Source organism: Tubulanus polymorphus, chromosome 2, assembly GCF_964204645.1.
Source record: "Tubulanus polymorphus chromosome 2, tnTubPoly1.2, whole genome shotgun sequence".
Taxonomy (NCBI): Eukaryota; Metazoa; Nemertea; class Palaeonemertea; order Tubulaniformes; family Tubulanidae; genus Tubulanus; species Tubulanus polymorphus.
Window position 1 is genome coordinate 9,420,818 of NC_134026.1, and position 16,709 is coordinate 9,437,526.

At 37.2% G+C, this 16,709-nt stretch overlaps 1 protein-coding gene across 1 annotated transcript; it reads right to left on the reverse strand.

Annotated features, from left to right (window-relative positions):
* Positions 1 to 1,305: 1,305 nt before the first annotated feature.
* Positions 1,306 to 16,691, reverse strand: LOC141900508 (cell cycle checkpoint protein RAD17-like). Its single transcript, XM_074787428.1, has 17 exons — positions 16,556 to 16,691; positions 16,168 to 16,392; positions 11,149 to 11,223; positions 10,920 to 11,067; positions 10,105 to 10,259; positions 8,812 to 8,864; positions 8,569 to 8,694; positions 7,980 to 8,049; positions 7,671 to 7,782; positions 7,011 to 7,199; positions 6,285 to 6,373; positions 6,051 to 6,197; positions 5,090 to 5,239; positions 4,025 to 4,064; positions 2,807 to 2,887; positions 2,579 to 2,627; positions 1,306 to 2,036 (listed from the first exon to the last, which is right to left on the reverse strand). Exons 1-17 carry the CDS (start codon positions 16,556 to 16,558, stop codon positions 1,874 to 1,876), a joined length of 1,875 nt encoding a protein of 624 aa, XP_074643529.1. The 5' UTR covers positions 16,559 to 16,691; the 3' UTR covers positions 1,306 to 1,873.
* Positions 16,692 to 16,709: the final 18 nt, after the last annotated feature.

The window sequence follows — 16,709 nt, forward strand, 5'->3', positions numbered from 1 at the left end:
TTGAATGTGTGTTATCATACGATCTTCGAACAATTGGCTTACTTGTGATCTGGACAATGTGGAATGATTTCATATCTACTGGGGCAGACAACAGGGAGATATATTGATCAGGCAACAGCTGGAAACAATCAGTAAATTGTGGTGTGTTGGTGAAATATGAAGATTGTCTACAAGTTTCACCTAATGTGTCTCGTACATACAGTAAAACCTCTTGAACAAACACCTTTGGTTCTGGGCAAATTGTTCTATGTGGAGAGGTAATATCTGTTGGCATAACACCACTTCGAGGTCACTTCGAAGTCAAATTTCCATAAATTATGTAAATTAGTATCACACCGGTGCATGATTATTCAATAGAATTTCGCCTAGTAATTAACCACGAATGAAGTTAAATGATTATGAACTGGTTGATAAAGAACAAGGCTCTTTTACTAGGAAATACAATACAACATTTTTGGTTCCAAGAAAAAAGCATTCGTCAAGAGAGGTTTGACCATATTTTAGATCTGCCCCCAAATAGTCGATCAGTCAACATCTCACTATTTGTCTGAGGATCTTATGCGTGTATCAATCTGCAGCTTTTTGCGTTTCCTGCCTGGATTCATTTTCCTTCGCACCTTATCACCATTTTTCCAATGTTTTATTGTTCAGGACCTCACCCCTAACTTATCTTAGAAATGAACTAACACAGCCCAATATGTTTTTTGCAAAGATCTCATACAGATATCAATCTGCTGTCTGGACCCATTCCCCTGGATACTTCATTGCCATTTTGCCAATTATTGAATTTTAAGGCTTTCATTCGCGTGTTCACTTGAAATTTACTTGAAAGTGAACTCACTAGTCATTTCATCTTTACAAAAAGTGATTTCACCCTACAACAGTGAATTACCGAGGGAGTGGTTTTATACTGCAGACTGATACATGTACATACCCTTAGTTAGCTGGTACATATAAGCAAGCTTCCCACTCCAACAATGATAGCGACAAATTTATCGGTAATCAATCTACGTGTCAAGCGCGGATCCAAATGGGGTTTCAGGGTTGCGACCCCCTGCTCGGCTACCAAAAAAATCTTTAATCGTTTTCTTGAAGGAATGTACTCAAGACATAGCAGGCGAACACTACCACATAATTGGTACCATATCATCTTATGTTTGGCCAATCGATATGCCGTATAGGCTTTCAGAGATTTTAGTCGGGGGTTTAACATAAACATTCTTTATGAACCCCTCCTGGAAAAAATCCTGGATCCGCGCCTGTGAGGAATAACTTCAATCAATCAAATAACTGTGATGATTTTATATGCAACAGGTTTTATTCAACAAAAATATTTACACAAGATAACAATTTACACAATAGGGCTGGATTTTTTTCTGAAATGGCTTTAAACAATTAAGTTATACATGTTTTCATTGAAATTAGGAAGTCAATGTTTGGAGAACTACAACGGGAAACCAGGATCCATAATATTCTATTATCAACCATACGTACAAATAAATATCTGAACATTGGTATGCTTCGCTCAATTTCAACAACATAGTATTTGACCCTTGTTTAAATCCCAAGGTTATTCTAGAGCAATTATCTTGTCAAGATAATTACATCAAGGTTCTAGTAAATGGCTTAAGTCAGATATACAAGTTAGTCACAATAGAACCTACACAAGTGTCACCTATCCTTGCTACATTCGTACAAAAAACGCACTATTTTCGACCTATTTTTTCATTCCAGTCATAACATATCCGATTTAAAGAGCGCATGATTAGCACTGTTCAGAAAATCATCAGCCCAATATAACAACAGACAAGATCGAAATTCATTGAATCAGTGTAGTTGGCACCGATGCAAATATTAGACATCATTTATTAATTCAGTCATCAAAGTCGTCGATAATGACAACATTGTCATCGTCATAAACACATTCGCTATTTTGTTCCACATTGTTCGTAGGTTCACCAATGCTGAATATTTTAGTTTCTTCCTCCTCTTGAATAGCTAGATCCTTTTCATCGAGTCGGTCTTTAGTACCTTTTCTGAAATGAAATGAGAAAAAAAGGTTTTAAAGTGAACTATAAGCATTTCTTAGGGCCAGCAAAATCCATCCTACTGGGTTGCTTTATCAATCAGCATTTGTGATTAAAATGTGCAAATATTATGTGCACTCTACCATCGATAATTATTGTTTTCAAAGAATCCATCAATCCCTGTTTGATAACAAGAGCATATTCATATGGATTTTGAAGTATGTGCTATAACTGGGGTTGGCTTATCAAACATCAATACATGGTACAAGTGGGATTGAAACATTGAATAGCTAAGCCTTGTATTTCCCTGATTTTCAACGAAGTATATACAGTCCAAACACAGCTAAGGTAGAGTTTACTGTACTGGTTAGGATACGGAAAGTATACACCACATGATTGCACACTTCTTTTGGTCCCACACTGTTTAGTATTATAAGGATTTCATAAAACAAATTTCATGATAAACATGAATACATCAAAGATGATGATCATCATTATGTCTTCAATTTACGGTACAAATTCATCAAGTTCTCCTTCAACCCCTTGCTTACCTTTGTTCAAAAGAAAATGATCCAATTATCTTAAGAAATGATCTTTTCACTGAAAGAAAATTAACAGAATAATATCATATTAGCAGATTTGTGAAATTTGCATAGAAACTGACATTATTTCCAAACTATAACTTCGATTGAAACTAAAGTTTGATCATTATTAGTAAGTCATCCTGATTTTAAAAATCTTTTGCCATGGATAACAAAGTAACATAGCCCTCTTCTTACTTTGACTTTGATGATGGAAATCGGTTTTTGAAAGGAATGGTAGAAACTGAGTGGTTAGTTCGTCCGGTGTCCAATAGGAGCCTAGAAAATGAATAAATAATTTTCATTTCTTATTAATCATTATGAGTTTTCTAACTGTAAAATTCAATCAGCAAATGCATTTTGATACATATGCGATGCACCAAATCACTAGTAATATGATTTATGTATAACGAATTGACATCTGACGCATTCTGCGTCTAATCGCACATTCAGTTTATCCAGGCATCTAAACCAGCTGCTATATGATTTGTCAACTATGCATCGCATTATGGCAGCCCGACAAGTATGGAAAAAAATGGATTTTCCAGACAGATTTAAAAAGAATCAATGACCTCTCACATAGAACGAATTGGAAATACTATTGGCTGAACATTATTCTTCAAATGATGGATAATTGTCAAAGAAACTCTGTTCCATCATGGACTCTAAAATGAGGAAAATGGATCCTTCTAAAGTCCAAGGTTCCACATCCATTCTACGAGCTAATCAAATCATCTAGGTAGTTATAGCCAGCCGCTACTATTTTTGACAATGTAGGCATCATTTAAAAAAAAAAATGTCTGACAGCTGCTGGTTACTGATTCTAGTATGAAATTCCACAAAAGTGAAAACATCATTCGTGTAAGCAATTTGGCCTGAGCGAAAATATAAGCTGCATTCACATCGCCTTATTTAGAACAGTCTAGATTTGGTCGGTTCCAGTTTAGACTGTACCAAGCACTCGCATTAGCAAATAGTCTCTTCCACATAGGTCTCATTCAATTTGGTGTGTGAACAGAAACTGGTTTCAGGTCTGTTCCAAATTGTGAATCTCATAGATGTCGGTCGATGTCACTATCAAAATACTCATGGTGACATCTTGTGGGAGCAAAACTATCTGTAGCGCATTCAATAATGCATGTGTTCTAAATTGATCTATTCCTGGTATGGATATTTGATAGAACGGATTAAATAGTGGAAGTGTGAACACGGCAAAAGGAGCAGCACAGGCCCAAACGCTTAACAAATGGCTATTGCCAGCATGTTAACCTAACACACTCGCACCAACTTTCACTAGGTAATTTGAACATATTTATCGATGACTACAGTACAGGATTATTGAACAGGATTGTGTAATTCATGATTATGCTAGTGCACTGATTTCTATCGAACGAAACAAATCCAGCGAGTACATACCCCTGAACAGAACTTTGGCAGAGGCGAGTTGCTCTCTCATCTGAAATATAATGGTTTTTACAGAATAAATCAACACATCTTTAAACTTTTTTGAGTACCTTAATTTGCTTTTGATTTTACAAATACTGTATCACAAAATCTAATTCAGTCATTGCTGATCGATAGGGTGAAACCAATTATTATTTCTAAACAGTAATATCAATAGCACTTCAACGTGCTGTAAGAGGGGTCGTAACTAGGGTCCAAGAACACCATGCTCACTTGGTTGAATGCTTGACAATTTAAATAAGATTCAATGCGCCCTGGTTATTAAATGCAGAAATCTATGACCTTGAAACTCAACACATCCATAAGATACCTATGGTGGCTGATTTAGGCTATAACTTAAAATTTCTGGTATGCAAATGAGGGTGCCCCTGCCAAAACGAAATTCCGTTTTGGCGACCCCAAAAAACAACGAAAAACGTTGAATTTTCTCTAAAAATCCGTTTTGGCGTGCCAAAACAAAGAATATTCTGAAACAAAAAACGTAAATTTTCTTTATAAATCCATTTTGGCCAAAACAGAAAAAAGTCCGTTTAAGCGCGGTTATTTCCGTTTTGGCGCCCGTGCCAAGACAAAGATTCAACCACGTTGAATAATTCTATATACGCAAATTAAACTCAGGGTCAACACGCCGAATTGAAAAATAATTTTAGTCCGATTTGACGCCAAAATGGATTTCTAGAGAAAATTGGACATTTTAGTTGTTTTGCCGGGGGTGCCAAAACGGATTATTCTTGGTATTGGCGCGCAGAAAGGTGAACGTGTTTTTGTTTCGGCATTCTGACAATCTGCCTTTGTTATTCTGATTGTGCTTTTTTTGGGCTTCAGATGTGTCTAGGGTAGGTACATATATAGCGCGTGAAATGAATATAAAGAAAATCCATTAAAACAACTAGATTCTGTCTACAGATGAACAAACGGATGAAAAATGAACGCAATAGCCAACTAGGGCCATGCACCAAGTGGGCTAAAAAGACAGGTTTAACCTCCCTTTCACATGAATTTTGTCGTTTCACATACCTTTCTAATTACAGAAAACCACTGAGGTTTGTGTAGCGGTTTCCAGCCGAGCCCAGTCGTCCCGGAACTACATAAAGAACGGGCACTGTTCGAGAACATCAGGCCACGAGCTGCTACACTTGAAGAATATTCTCTCATTACTGAACGTGACTAAAGATAATGAGAAATAGTTTAGACCTGTATCGACCCTCCAAGAAAAGACAGATTACTGCAGGAACAACGACAGTTTCTAGAGAGAGTCCTACACTTTGTGTCATTTGAATACACAAATTATATTCTTAATACATAAATATCGTTTTTAGATTTATATTTAGTGGGTTTTAATCTAATCATTTATTCTCCATGTTTAAGTGTCACTATGTTTGGAGTAATCAAGGGCTATTCTACTATTACTGTAGTGCCCCTGTGCCAGAAACTTATCCCCATGCCTTTCTCCGCCCAAAAGCAAATCAGTACCTGTTGGTCTGATAGATAACTGAATGAATTCATTGAATATGAATTCATTAGGCTATGTAATTCATTAAAAATCAATCAGTCCAAACTGCTGTGAATTATGAGAGGTTAACATTGACTGCGACAATTTTGGCACTATAACGCCTACGCCGTGCGCATCAGTGGCGTTGGAAGTGCAGTGACTGCAGCGGCGAAAGCCGCAGCAATAATCTACTGGATACGTTTTTTTTTCTTTGAATACCATGTTTTTAAAGGGCATTTTTTAAAGGGCATTTCTTAAATCGGCATTTGGCCGCAGCAATCAAACATTGCTTCCATTGTGCCTGCGCATATGTTTCCACATTATACATTCAAATACATCTTGAAATCATAGAATTTCTTATGATTCTATTGAATCAATAGATGGCAGCACTCTCGGCACAGCATCAAACACAAAGTGTCGACTATTAACTCAAGAGTTACTATTTGTCAGAAGGTCAAGCAATTGCGATTTAAGTTCTGTACTTACAGTCCATTCAATTGTAAGGTAGTCTGAATCACTCATATATTCAGTAGCTCGGACAACATCATCAATATCGGTGAAGAACTCCATGTAATTTTCATGTAAAAATGCGTTGAACAAATCACTAGACAAATTAGACTTCTCTACAACGTCCTGAAAATGCGCAGTGTTTCAGTTTAAATATTTAAGGATTTTTTCCAAGAGGTAAAATTCTAGAATTTTGAAATGACGTATAAATACCTCAGGCATGAAAAGAAGTGGATCTCTATAATGATGAGATAAATGCTTTGGTAGACTAGATAAATCGGTAACCTCTTCTGGGTTTCCCCCTACAACAAAAAGAATCCCATTTAGAGTAATCTTGACAAAATACAGTGATTTATGCATCTACACCAAGGACAGCTATTCCGGTGAAAGTAGATGACTAAACTGTATACTGGAAGAATATTTCTGAGAAAAAAATACTGCTACTTCATTTACAGAAATGAATCAGGTAAATCACCCTATTTTAATCAGATGAAATATCTACAAAGAAGTTAACACATTCCCTCTCAACTATGGATTGTTTCATAGCTGAACGTTATTTTCACTGCTCGGGCAATCGTAATGACATGGTTCCTTATTGGCTAGCAGCTTAAACAAAATTCTTATTCATCGATCGGTCAATTCTGAACAATGGCTGACTATGTGAAAGCCCAATACAAGACGATTCAGAAGAATGGGAAGCATGATTGGGGCAGTGAATTGTCTTCAACTCCTAAATCGATAAAATATGAGCTGAATTAATGAATAACTTAAATAGATTTTCCAGAGTATTTCAAGAAACTTGGACGACCAGAACTATGTACTATAGAAGCACATTTGCTCAAATACCACAATTTTCATCGTGAACAAGTCTATTATAACAAGGGGAAGTTTGAAATGAAAGATTTAATTTTCTAAATAGGTCTAAGCACAATCACTTACTTTTGCAGTATAATATTTTTCCAAGCGCTCGGAACAGAAATAAAGATACATCCTTCCCACCGATGGCTGACAACTGATCTTCAGATGATTTACTGCTACCCGGCTGTTTTGTCGATCTAGATTTCGACTTGTTAGTTCGTTTTGAACTCTTATTGTCACAGACTAGCACCGATGACAAGTCAGTCGTTTCTGGAGATGATAAAAGAGCATCGAATTACAATACAAATTATATTTACCCATTACAGTTCAAATCTTCCCACCAATGTAGTACTTTTAAAATCATCTTCAGGCCCTCAACTCCTGCTGAGCACCTTTCAAGGCATTAATTAGTAAATGGATGAAAGAGAAAGGTCTCAGAGGAACCATCAACCAAGAAACTCTGCTGTTACTAGGACTTGAACATACCACAGATCGAGTTTGGTAACTAATGGCTTGAACCATTTAACTGCCTATGCCCTAAAGCGGACAAAAATGAGTCCACACCCTTAACTATCATTTTGTACTAATCTATACCAAATATTATATTTAACCATAATGAGTGAGAAATATGTACAACAGGGTTGGGTATGGTTAAAATACCGCTACAGGAATGGCCATTACTAAAAAGAAATTTTCCAATTGGCACAGGGTGGGAAAAATAAGCAACAATTTTTTCCGAACCTTTTAAACAAGCAAACTGCGCTGCATTTATAGCACCACGTATATCACCATTACTCGCTGTACATATAGCATCTATTGTATCTTTACTGGGTATTGGAAATTTATGAGCACCCTAGAAATAAAATGGACATATAACAATTAAAGTTGAAAGCGTATCTCATTTGACACCAGGGCCCAGTTGCACAGTCAAGGCATAGATTCAAGCCCACTCTACCAGTTAACCCAACTAGCTCTATAGCCAATTTGACAATTTAAGACTTAGAATTTCAGAGTCAAAGTCAAAGCTGCAATAATATTCATAGTACATACCTCTAATGATTCTTTGGTTATAATGCGAGTTATGACTTTTGACATCATTGTAGGAGCAACAGGGTTAAAACTGAATACAAATTTAGAAAAGTATGCATTATCAATAAAACCTTTTACACAGGAGAAATTATTCATTATTAAAGAAAGTTAGATTTCTTGATTTTTCCCAATATTTGATTTCAATTCAATACAGTTTTCACTCTCTCTTACTTTTTCCTCAGTCCTTACGCAAAGGCTTTTTGTTTTACGGCATTTTTTCATAAAGATAAATTTCAATGGTTCCAAAACGATCAGAATTTTACAGCAAGCAGTGCACAACATAGCCAAGCAGAACCATCAAAATTGATTATGCAATGCACAAAAAATTATTTTAACAGGCTATACCTCACTTCCCATTTCTGCTGAGCTAAAAAATTGACGCAGTTGCCCCCTATTTACCCTGTGCATTACTTTTCTTAAAATCATGATCAAGCTTACCGTAACAGAGCAAGCAGCTATAGAAAGGAACTAATATGCAATTTCATTGCATATTACAAAATGACCAAAGCAATTTTGAGAAACAAGGTATCATTTTTCTTTCATGATTTACCTTATATTGCATATTGATAAATCGGCTTGAATGTCTTTAGGAAACAGCAGCCTTTCATTTGAGTCTGCACCCGCACTATCACTGATTACAAACACTAATGGACATTTACCATTATTTGAATATTTCCTATCAATGCAAAAAAAGAATGAGAAAATTTAGATCCTTTATCGTAAAGGACCCTTCTGAATTGGGTTAACTCAGGGAATGAAGTTATTCGGTGAGTTTCGACAACTGGAACTGTACCTGAGAATTTCTCGAAATAAATCAGCTTCCCTGAAGAATATGTTCGGATATTCCTAGAAGTGAATAGATCTGTGATTACATTTACACTAATGATATATCCGGATCCAGAAAGAAAATCATGAAAATTGTTAATAACTGCATAGGGTTTAAGATGTGTGTATTGGGGAAGGGAAGGATGAAAAATGGTCAAGCCTATACTTTGTGTTATGGATAGATCCCATACAAGAAACAGAATCCTGTTCCACACCATAGGTTAACTGTGGAACTGGGTCTAATACAGACCTCTCTCCAGAGGCAACCTACACACCAAAATACAACACCCTGCTATCATTGGTTTGTAAGATATCACGTCCAAAAGAATGTTGGCCGCCAATTGCATGATATTTGGCTAATCATAAATACCTGTCTGATGTATTAAAGATCCCTTTCCATAGAATACCCATCACTAATTTCAATGAAAAATGGCAAACCAGTAGAAAGCTACAGGACTCAGAATTCGGGCCAAATTTGACATTTTTGGTACCCTAAAAAGGTCACAGAACAGCCAAACTATTCTTGATTAATGCCAATTTTATACGACAGTTTAAATAGAGCTTAAGATAGCTACGTACTTGTTCTCAGTAATTAGGAACACTGACCACGGTAATTCGAATGAAATATTTGTGGGCATTTATCTAGACTTCAAATTCATAACCTGAAAGGTTGTCAAATTAAATCCACAAGTTAACTAGGGTCCAAGGACAACTAGCCCAATCGGGAACTGGATGAATGCTTGCTAAACACATTAGTGAAAAATATGCCGCAGCAAATACCCAAAATTTATCTGCCACATTGATGCCGAAAACTGTTTGCCACAACACAACACTAGCACCAACAATGGCGCTTTGGGGACTGCACCGCTTCCTGGAGATGTCATGTGATCAATCAATTAAGTAATATATACTCGACACATCTGCATTGAAACTAAATTCAACAGCAAGCATGGGCGTCACAAGAGGGGGTCGGTGGTGTGCGGAAGATCCCATTTTTAAATCCAAGTGCCGCATTTTTTAGTTCCAAATTATTTTTTCTATAAATTTCATAAATATTTTGTATAAAAATCCAGGAAACATCACTTTCAAGCTTCCAATTTCAAAAATTAAGACTATTCAAGAACGTCTAAACAATTTCAAGATTCAGAAATGCTTGTTTTCTATCAGCGCTAAGTATGGTATCCGCTTACTGACCCCCTTTAAAAAATCCTAGTGACACCCCTCGGTGTAAGTATGCTGAATCACTAAGTTAGATACTGACCTCGATTAAGATGAGTTTATGTTTTGTCATGCATACATCCGATGTTCCACCAGTCGTCATGTCCAAACTCCGATATTTGTTTGCTCGTAGTAGAAAATCGATGAAAATCGATTTCTGAGTTTCCGTTGTGCGCCACCGGTATGAGGGAGTAAAACCTTCAAAGAATTAAGACAATTCCAGATACACATGTACAATTCTTTTCAGGATAGCTGACAACATATACTAGGAATTAAACCCGGCCTACCAGTAAGTTGCACACCGGTATAAGAAGGGCCAATCGCCGGTTATGGAAATCAACAATTAAGTGATTTTTTAGACCAGAAATTTGCAATTACGTGTGCGCGTACATGCAACTAGCAACCTGTTGAGCGTGAAGGATCTATGATTAACTTTTATGCGATATTCATATCCACTTAAGAATAAAAAGTTCCGCTTGTGGCAAGTGAGGATTCCTTCTCAGATTCAATGATAAATCTCTATACCATATTATATCTATATAATTGCCCTACACTTAACAGAACCTTTTAAGATTAAAGGTTTATCTAGAGATATATTTGATGCAAGAGGCTCAAAATCTAGATGAAAATCGATTGAAAATGAACTGAATTTTCACAGAGCTTCCTATTGTAACACATGCCATATTGCCAGATAGCTGCTTGCACCACGTCCTCTTCGTCATAGCTACCAACCCATTTTAAATACCATAAGAACAAGCTGTGGCCTCAGTTTTGTTAAATGTCTTCAGTTGTAATTAGTCATCCCCATAGAAAACACAACTCCCACAGGTAAAAATAATAGATATTTTCATTTCAAACCTTCTTCGTATCTGTAGTTATCATTGTTGTAAACGTCAGTTATCGGATTCGTCCATTCTTTTATCTCCATGTCGAGATCTTTTGCCAAAACTTTTACAGTCGCGCTTTTACCGCAACCAGCTGGTCCGGTGAGTAAAAGAATAGGACACTGAAAATTTGATAAAAAGTTATTTCACGTTCGCGGATGAGCAACACAAATTCGCAAGTTTAATTGATAACATGCACTCACGATTTTTTTCGTGCAACTTGCATGGAGCCATGCTTCAACATCGGCTATTTTCTTTTTATGCACCGCCAGTTCATCCTATATTCGATGGTTGTAAAGAAATTAATCAATTAAATTTGGAGACACAAAAGTGACACAAGCAAGAGACTCATTCGATACTGATCATATCAGTTTGCAGCCTGGACACGCCAGCAATTACAATCCAAAGCTGCACATCCAAAATAGGGTGGCCATTCATTTTTGATGAACCACGTATTGATAATGAAATGTCAATTTGTCACGCATTAACATAGCATGTGCATAGCTTATATTCTGAAATCTAGACCTAGGCATATCACAACAAGGAGCCTGTTGGCTTATATAGCTCCGCTGTGTGATTCAAAGAAACAGAAGCTGCATACCTACGGGTGCCCCCTTTTGGCCAAATCCAAAAAGGGCTATGTACTGTAGGTATTGGTCCATAGAACATTCATACCAAATTTGGACTTGATCTGATTAAAACTGTAGGACTAATAGCAATTGAAAGAAATAGAAATTCCACATAAGGGGCGCCCCTGGTGGATGAATAAAAAAAATGGCTCTGTATCTTCATAGGCCGTGGTCCATAGAATATTCATACCAAATTTGGAATTGATCTGATTAAAACTGTAGGACTAGTAGCGATTTGAAGAAATAGAAACTCCACCCAAATCCAAAAAATGGCTGTGTTTCTTTATAGGCCTAGGTCCATTGAACATTCATACTAAATTTGGAATTGATCTGATCAAAACTGTAGGACTAGTAGCGATTTGAATAGAAACTCCACCCCCAGGGGTGCCCCCTGGGGGACAAATCCAAACTAGGGGTCCAGGGACACCATGCCCACTTGGGAAGTGGTTTCAAATGCTCAACAATCTAACAATGACCTTGAAACTCACAACAATCATAAAACATGTCAGCAGCTACGATTTTGTAATTGATTGTGATAACAAAATATGCCTCGTTACCAATTTAATATGGAAATACTAAGTTATTCTACTATTAAACGCCCCCTGGTGACCATATTGAAAACCCAATAACCTTGTAACTCACCATAATCATAGAACATGTCATGAACTAGAACTTTGCAATTGATTGTGGTAACAAAATATGTACCGTATTTTCCGGCCAATAAGCCGAGGGCAGTTTTTTAGCCTAAAATACATGGATTTCATAAAGCTTCGCCCAATAAGCCGAGGCCCTTCATCAGAGATTTTAATTCACTGATTTGTCAATTAGTTCGTCTTAATTGACGATTTAAGCGGCTGACAGTAGCGCCCGCCGATGTGTGAGAGTGCTGTGTATACTATCATCGAACTTATTAAGTCGAATTTCGAGTTTTATTTTCATGTCGAATTTCGTCTTATTAAGTCGAAATTCGACTTAATTAACACGAAATTCGACTTATTACGTCGAAATTCGACTTATTATGTCGAAATTCGACTTAATAAGTCGAAATTATGAAAAAAATTATCTCATATGTCACCTAGGGGCTTCCGTATAATTGGTAGTAAATAATGACCTCAAATAAATATCGACCACTTTTCTTGATTTTGACGATCATTGAGAGCATTAGAGTGGCATAGATCGGGAAGTGATTTTTTATGTCTGATTGTATCCGCCCAATAAGCCGATCACGATATTTTGGGTAAAAATCTGAGGCTAGAAAATCGGCTCATTGGCCGGAAAATACGGTATTGGTACAGAAATACTAACATATTATATTATTCAACGCCCCCTGGTGGCCATATACAAAAACCAATGAACTTGAAACTCACCACAATCATAGAACACGTTATAAGCTACAACTTATTGATAATGAAATGTCAATTTGTCACGCATTAACATAGCATGTGCATAGCTTATATTCTGAAATCTAGACCTAGGCATATCACAACAAGGAGCCTGTTGGCTTATATAGCTCCGCTGTGTGATTCAAAGAAACAGAAGCTGCATACCTACGGGTGCCCCCTTTTGGCCAAATCCAAAAAGGGCTATGTACTGTAGGTATTGGTCCATAGAACATTCATACCAAATTTGGACTTGATCTGATTAAAACTGTAGGACTAATAGCAATTGAAAGAAATAGAAATTCCACATAAGGGGCGCCCCTGGTGGATGAATAAAAAAAATGGCTCTGTATCTTCATAGGCCGTGGTCCATAGAATATTCATACCAAATTTGGAATTGATCTGATTAAAACTGTAGGACTAGTAGCGATTTGAAGAAATAGAAACTCCACCCAAATCCAAAAAATGGCTGTGTTTCTTTATAGGCCTAGGTCCATTGAACATTCATACTAAATTTGGAATTGATCTGATCAAAACTGTAGGACTAGTAGCGATTTGAATAGAAACTCCACCCCCAGGGGTGCCCCCTGGGGGACAAATCCAAACTAGGGGTCCAGGGACACCATGCCCACTTGGGAAGTGGTTTCAAATGCTCAACAATCTAACAATGACCTTGAAACTCACAACAATCATAAAACATGTCAGCAGCTACGATTTTGTAATTGATTGTGATAACAAAATATGCCTCGTTACCAATTTAATATGGAAATACTAAGTTATTCTACTATTAAACGCCCCCTGGTGACCATATTGAAAACCCAATAACCTTGTAACTCACCATAATCATAGAACATGTCATGAACTAGAACTTTGCAATTGATTGTGGTAACAAAATATGTACCGTATTTTCCGGCCAATAAGCCGAGGGCAGTTTTTTAGCCTAAAATACATGGATTTCATAAAGCTTCGCCCAATAAGCCGAGGCCCTTCATCAGAGATTTTAATTCACTGATTTGTCAATTAGTTCGTCTTAATTGACGATTTAAGAGGCTGACAGTAGCGCCCGCCGATGTGTGAGAGTGCTGTGTATACTATCATCGAACTTATTAAGTCGAATTTCGAGTTTTATTTTCATGTCGAATTTCGTCTTATTAAGTCGAAATTCGACTTAATTAACACGAAATTCGACTTATTACGTCGAAATTCGACTTATTATGTCGAAATTCGACTTAATAAGTCGAAATTATGAAAAAAATTATCTCATATGTCACCTAGGGGCTTCCGTATAATTGGTAGTAAATAATGACCTCAAATAAATATCGACCACTTTTCTTGATTTTGACGATCATTGAGAGCATTAGAGTGGCATAGATCGGGAAGTGATTTTTTATGTCTGATTGTATCCGCCCAATAAGCCGATCACGATATTTTGGGTAAAAATCTGAGGCTAGAAAATCGGCTCATTGGCCGGAAAATACGGTATTGGTACAGAAATACTAACATATTATATTATTCAACGCCCCCTGGTGGCCATATACAAAAACCAATGAACTTGAAACTCACCACAATCATAGAACACGTTATAAGCTACAACTTTCTAATTCATTGTTGTAACAAAATATGCTTAGGTATCAATATAATGTCGAAAAACTTTTTCCCACCTACGAATGAGTACTAATGACACCAAGATGGCCGCCAATGGCGTCATAATTGGCCGATCAAAAATACCTGTCTCAGGTATAGAACATCCCTTTCCAAAGAATACCCATCAGCAATTGCAATGAGAAATGGCTAACCAGTAGGAAGCTACAGGACTCAGAATTTGGGCCAAAATTAACATTTTTGGGCACTTAAAAAGGTCCTAGGACGACCATCTTGAGTCCGATCGACCCAATTTTTGTTATGCTGATGGGCCCTGGGGGTGTTCAAATATGTATGAAAGATCAAGGTAATTGATCAAGGCGTCTTCAAAATTTCCCTCAAAAAGTTCAAAAACGTGTAAAAAGTGCTGATTTTGGCGAACACCAATGGCTGCCAGTCGGCCATCTTGATTCTGACAGGGCCAGTTTTTAGGCTGAAGATGTGTCTAGGGTAGATACATGTATAAACCAAATATCAAGACATTACTTTGAAGCATCTTCAAAACTTCCCTAAATAACTGGATTCCGTCTACGGACGGACGAAAAGTGAACGCAATAGCCCGCTGGGACTAAAGTCCCAAAAATGGCTCTGTAACTTTATAGGCCTAGGTCCATAGAACATTCATACCAAATTTGGAATTGATCTGATCAAAACTGTAGGACTAGTAGCGATTTGAATAAATAGAAATTCCACCCCTGCCCCTGGGGGACGAATCCAAAAACAGGCTCTGCAACTTTATAGGCCTTGGTCCATAGAACATTCATGCCAAATTTAGAATAGATCTGATTAAAACTGTAGGACTAGTAGCGATTTGAAGAAAAAGTGGACAGAGGCACAAACGAACGAACGAACGAACTAACAAACGGACAACGGCTCACCCCCTAACCGACGGCTCACGCCCTGACCTTCGGTCACAGCGGAGCTAAAAAAGAGGATCGAAATCTTTTGACAGAAACTTTTCATGAATTTTCATAGGCCTACAAATGTCATGATTTTTCAGTTTTCCACATTCTTTTCGAAAGATATCCATTTCATACATTTTTTTCACATTTTGGCATCAATCTGACCCCTTAATATTTTCAGAAAATTTCCAAGCTGTCACACCACCCGCTGTATGATGTTATGATCTGTAATCAGTTGATCTACCTTTATTCCTATTCAATTCGTCCAGATTTTTCAATTCAGAAATAAGATTACAGTGGAACCTTGTTGTGACAAACTCACAATTCATCGGATAAAATGAATATAGAATTTTCGCCCTTAGACAATCTAGTTAACTTCAAACTGGATACGGGCCTAACGAACTTTGGTTATAACACGAACATTTTCTGGTCGCGTGAACTACGCTGTAATGAGGTTCCACTGTATTTACGATCTTGATTTTGTCAGCCAGCAGCCATTGTTTACTCACTATATTCGCTCATGTAATGCTGAAAAACCTGCTCCTGCACGGAGACATACCTATGATGTCAACTAGGCTATAGACTGTGGAAGCCGTTTACGCGCAAATCTAAATAACAACACAGTCACTTGAATACCGGTAACAAATAGGGCCTATGACATCTATTCTTACCTGACAGTTTGGTGTATATTTATCGGCCCAAAGATCCTCATCTGCGATGCCACAACGCCTTTCAACTTTGATTTTTTTCTTTGCACCACCGCCACCACCGCATCGAACGTTTTCACGCAAACGTTTTTTCGTTTTAGCTTCGTTTAAACTTGACTTTTCCGTTTGACTGCAATTTCCGAAATCATCGAAACCATCGAATGCCGATGACACCCATTCAGAGGCTTTCTGAAAAATGACACTTGACGGAATAAAATATGATTTACCCTTTTCAAAAAGTAGCCGGTTTATGGCAGATGGGAACGAATATTTGCGTCGAAACTTTAAAATTTAAGACAGTATCGAAGTAGATGACAACCCTTCTTAAAACAAATATCTAGATGTAATTTACCATATTAGCATGTCATGTATCGTACAGATGATTTTCAACGTAATATTCCACACGAAAGTCGCTAAATGAGACCAGAAACAGCCATATAAATAGACACGGTCTAACCGGCGAAAGTTGATGATACCTCATCACCTGCTCATTCGTAGACGGCATA

What these genes read in the sequence shown, in the direction of transcription:
- LOC141900508 (XM_074787428.1), bottom strand. An exon ending in GCAGTTTGCTTGTTTAAAAG is followed by an intron (nt 7,200 to 7,670) that starts GTTCGGAAAAAA and finishes TATCATCTCCAG; the next exon opens with AAACGACTGACTTGTCATCG. An exon ending in AAAAATATTATACTGCAAAA is followed by an intron (nt 6,374 to 7,010) that starts GTAAGTGATTGT and finishes TTTTTGTTGTAG; the next exon opens with GGGGAAACCCAGAAGAGGTT.